The sequence below is a fragment of the Hippocampus comes genome, unplaced genomic scaffold, assembly GCF_001891065.2.
Source record: "Hippocampus comes isolate QL1 unplaced genomic scaffold, H_comes_QL1_v1.1 scaffold7, whole genome shotgun sequence".
In the NCBI taxonomy this organism is placed as follows: domain Eukaryota; kingdom Metazoa; phylum Chordata; class Actinopteri; order Syngnathiformes; family Syngnathidae; genus Hippocampus; species Hippocampus comes.
This window is the reverse complement of record NW_017842060.1, coordinates 1,856,202-1,859,638: the sequence shown is the minus strand read 5'-3', so window position 1 is coordinate 1,859,638 and position 3,437 is coordinate 1,856,202. Positions and strand designations below refer to the sequence as shown.

Sequence of the window (3,437 nt, the reverse complement as noted above, 5' to 3'; positions counted from 1 at the left end):
ATCGAGCACACACACACACACACTCACACACACACACACACACACACACACACACACACACACACACACACACACACACACACACACACACAATACCTTGACATTTTAAGTACTTTCATGGACTTTTGCAGCATCCTGGATCTTATTCATACCAATATATTTGCATTCAAAAGTAGTACTTGAACATGAAAACGGTCAGAGGGAAGGTGTTCATTAAAATGTCTGCATTTCTCAAGATAGATTTTTAATATTGTAAGACACCTCAACATTAAGAACAGTTTAAACATTAACACCACGTTTAAATAGCGGTGAAGTAAGTGACACCTTTTGTCCCTGGTAGGCTGTTATACCTCAGGCACGGTGGTTTCTTTCTAAAAATGCAAACCCATTTTTAATGTAAAACTATTGATTTGCACGCTGCTGTCAAACGCGCGTACGAGCGCACACACACACGCAGAAATACACACGTGCACACGGAGTATCAGCATGACGATAAAGTAACGGAGTAGTAATAGTGGAATGTATTGCCACTGACCAGCTTTGCAGGGGTCCTTGTAGTCGATGGCGTCCGGCCTGTCGTCGTCGTAGTACTCGTAATCGCGGTCGTCGTAGTCCACGCAGAAGCCCACCTTGGCCCACACGCTCAAGCCGGCCAGCAGCAGAGTCAAGCAGCGCATCTTGGCGACCACCGCTGGCGGGACTCGCTCCATCCGAACGAAGCCCTCCCGGCAAACAAGCGCAAGTGGAATAGAGGCGGGACAGGACAGGACAGGACAGGACAGGACGGGACGGGAGCGGCTCCTCCAACGCCTTTGCCCCGACCTGGCTCCCCCGTTTCGCCTCGGGCGGTCGCCCCGCTTGCCCCGGTCACCGGTCCCCCGGTGAGCGGCGCTTAGGACGCCGCGAAAGTGCTGTTGTCCTCGCTGGCCTCGCTCGTCCGTGAGCCCCCCATCGCGCTCCGCCGCCGTGCCGACGCCGAGGGGCTGTCACCCCGCACCACCGAGCTGGAAGTCCCGTAAGAAGAAGAAGAAGGTCCGTGAAGAAAACGCAGCCGGGCTCCTGCTCCAAACATCCGCCCGGACGCATACGCACGTAGACACACACGCGCGCACACGTACCTACGTCGTACAACTACTAAAGTACACTAACACGCTACCGTACGAGATTGTCGATGTATCGTGTATACCGCTTTCACTACGCTAGTACTGTCACTTCTCTACGAGTAAGTCTGACAGTGTATGTGTGCGTCTACCTTGCTTCATTTCTCCTCACCCTCTCTCTCAATGTCGACATGAACGTCTCTCTATCTCTCACAGTCATTTTCGTGTTCTCTCTCGCTCTCTCTTTGAATGTAAAAAAACATCTATCTCGATTTCTGTCTCCTTTGAAGTTCAGTGGCTCACTCCCTCGAAAGTGTTTTTCTCTCTCTCCCTCTCTCTCTCACTCACTCACACACGCACCCTTCCCCATAAAGTTCAATGTCTCTCTCTTTCTCTCTCTCACACTCTCTCTCACACACACACACACACACACACACACGCACACACACACACGCACACACACACACACACACACACAAACACATTTCCCCATAAAGTTCAATGTGTGTGTCTCTCTCTCTTTTTTCTCTCTCTCTCTCTCTCTCTCTCTCTCTCTCTCTCTCTCTCGCCACGAAGGTCTCTGTATACTCACACGTTCTGTCGCGCTCCCTCTGTAAATGTAAACCTCTCTTTCTATTTTTCTCTCTCCAGGAAGTTCATTGTCGCTTTCTCGCTCTCTCTATCTCTCTGTCGTGTTGTCTTTTAAATATTTCTCATCTTGAAAATCTTTCTGATTCTGACTTTCTCTCTTCTCCTGTCGTCTCTCCTTCACATATCCCAACATACGCGTTATTTACCGCTCTAGCTATCTCTTTATCAGCTAGCTTGTGCTAGACGGACAGAGATAGATAGATAGATAGATAGATAGATAGATAGATAGATAGATAGATAGATAGATAGATGCTTAAGAGTGAACCTAACAGGAGATAACTTTCGCGTTTTACACAAAATCAAGCCAAAGGAAATATTTTACTGCGGGCCATCGAAAGAAGATCATACGTCAGGCTGTCCGCCATCTTGTGGCACTTGTTAGTCAAGACATCAGTGTGGGGTCGCACATATTGTTGAAAATGTTTTGCCTTGCTCAAGATAGCCACCAAACACCAGCAGCATGTAAAAAAAAAAACAGTTTAGCTAATTTTGCTGCGCGCGCATATTGAAAGATTATATAAGAAAGCAGTTGTATACAGTACTGAGGTGCTTCATGATGGTTATTTCCAAACCTTTCTAACTGGGTTTTCTCCCCCTGAGCAAGGATGACTGCTGATTCCGTCTGAGGCGACAATGAGGCTTGTCATAAAAGCATAACGTTTCATCGGCCGAGAGCAAACACATCGTGGAAAACAGCACTCTACAATATTATACTTTGAAAAAGAAAATTACAGTAATGACATATTTCAGTACAATTAAAAGTAATTTAAATGTTTTTGTTACAATTTCTCCTTCAGATGTGCTGCTCATTATCCACCTTGGCCACCTGGGGGCAGTATAAGACAGATACAGTCAAACCTCGGTTTTCGTCCATAATAAATTCCAGAAGGCTGTTCGAAAAGCGAAATTGTTTGAAAACCGAAACCACGCTCTTTTAAAAAAAATAAAAATATTGAACACGTCTGCTCACAATGGAAAGCGACACGAGGAAGCGTCTCTTCCTTGTCTACCGAGGAAGCATCACTTCCTCGTGTAAGCAAGGCGAGAGGAGTCAAGTGGTGCATTCAAATGCGCTCAGTTTGTTCGAGAACCGAAATGTGTTCATCATCCGAGGCATAAAAAACTCTAAATTTTTGGTCGAAAACCGAACTGGTCGAGAACCGAGACGTTCGAAAACCGAGGTTTGGCTGTATAATGATATACAGTACTGTAACGGAGATTCTGCAAAACTCACCTCAGGACAGCAGTACTATTGTCCGGTCTTTGCAAAGGATAAAGAATATATGCCTGTGAGTATACTGTTAATATGTTCTGTCTACAGCAGCACGCGTGCGTTCAGGTAAGGGTTTTGTGTAAAGACTAACACCACGACCACCACCTAGATGCAAATTGTTAGTTTTCTATTGCATGTTAGCATATGGAGAACATGCACAGCAAGATTTGAATGGTGAACCACAACAGTGTGAGGCAGCAGTGCTAACCAACTGTCCCCCGTGCTGCCCTGCGTTTAAAAACTGGGACAAAAACTATTTCCACAGTAATGTGCTTCGTTGTTTTTGCATTGACGGCAACATTGTCAACAAGCGCCGCTAATCTCCCGCCACATGCTCGCTCGCTTTCACACACACACACACACACACACACACACACACACACACACACACACACACACACACACACACACAC

At 46.5% G+C, this 3,437-nt stretch overlaps 1 protein-coding gene and 1 long non-coding RNA gene across 3 annotated transcripts in view; both read right to left on the bottom strand.

The window, feature by feature from the left end:
* tll1 (tolloid-like 1) overlaps positions 1-1,453 on the bottom strand; it is a 32,490-nt gene extending 31,037 nt beyond the window's left edge. Inside the window, exons 1-2 of one of the 2 annotated variants that reach the window (XM_019862606.1) lie at positions 1,253-1,453; positions 536-1,004 (exon numbers count right to left, since the gene is read on the bottom strand). In XM_019862606.1, coding sequence (XP_019718165.1) covers positions 536-710 — 175 coding nt within the window. In that variant the 5' untranslated portion in view covers positions 711-1,004; positions 1,253-1,453. Of the gene's footprint in view, positions 1-535 lie in introns of both variants that reach the window. The other variant, XM_019862607.1, reaches the window with a different exon arrangement.
* Positions 1,454-2,379: 926 nt separating this feature from the next.
* Positions 2,380-3,437, bottom strand: part of LOC109510988 (uncharacterized) — a 7,013-nt gene continuing 5,955 nt past the window's right edge. The window contains exons 3-4 of the long non-coding RNA XR_002167223.1: positions 3,124-3,129; positions 2,380-2,390 (exon numbers count right to left, since the gene is read on the bottom strand). This is a non-coding gene — a long non-coding RNA (uncharacterized LOC109510988). The remainder of the gene's footprint in view (positions 2,391-3,123; positions 3,130-3,437) is intronic.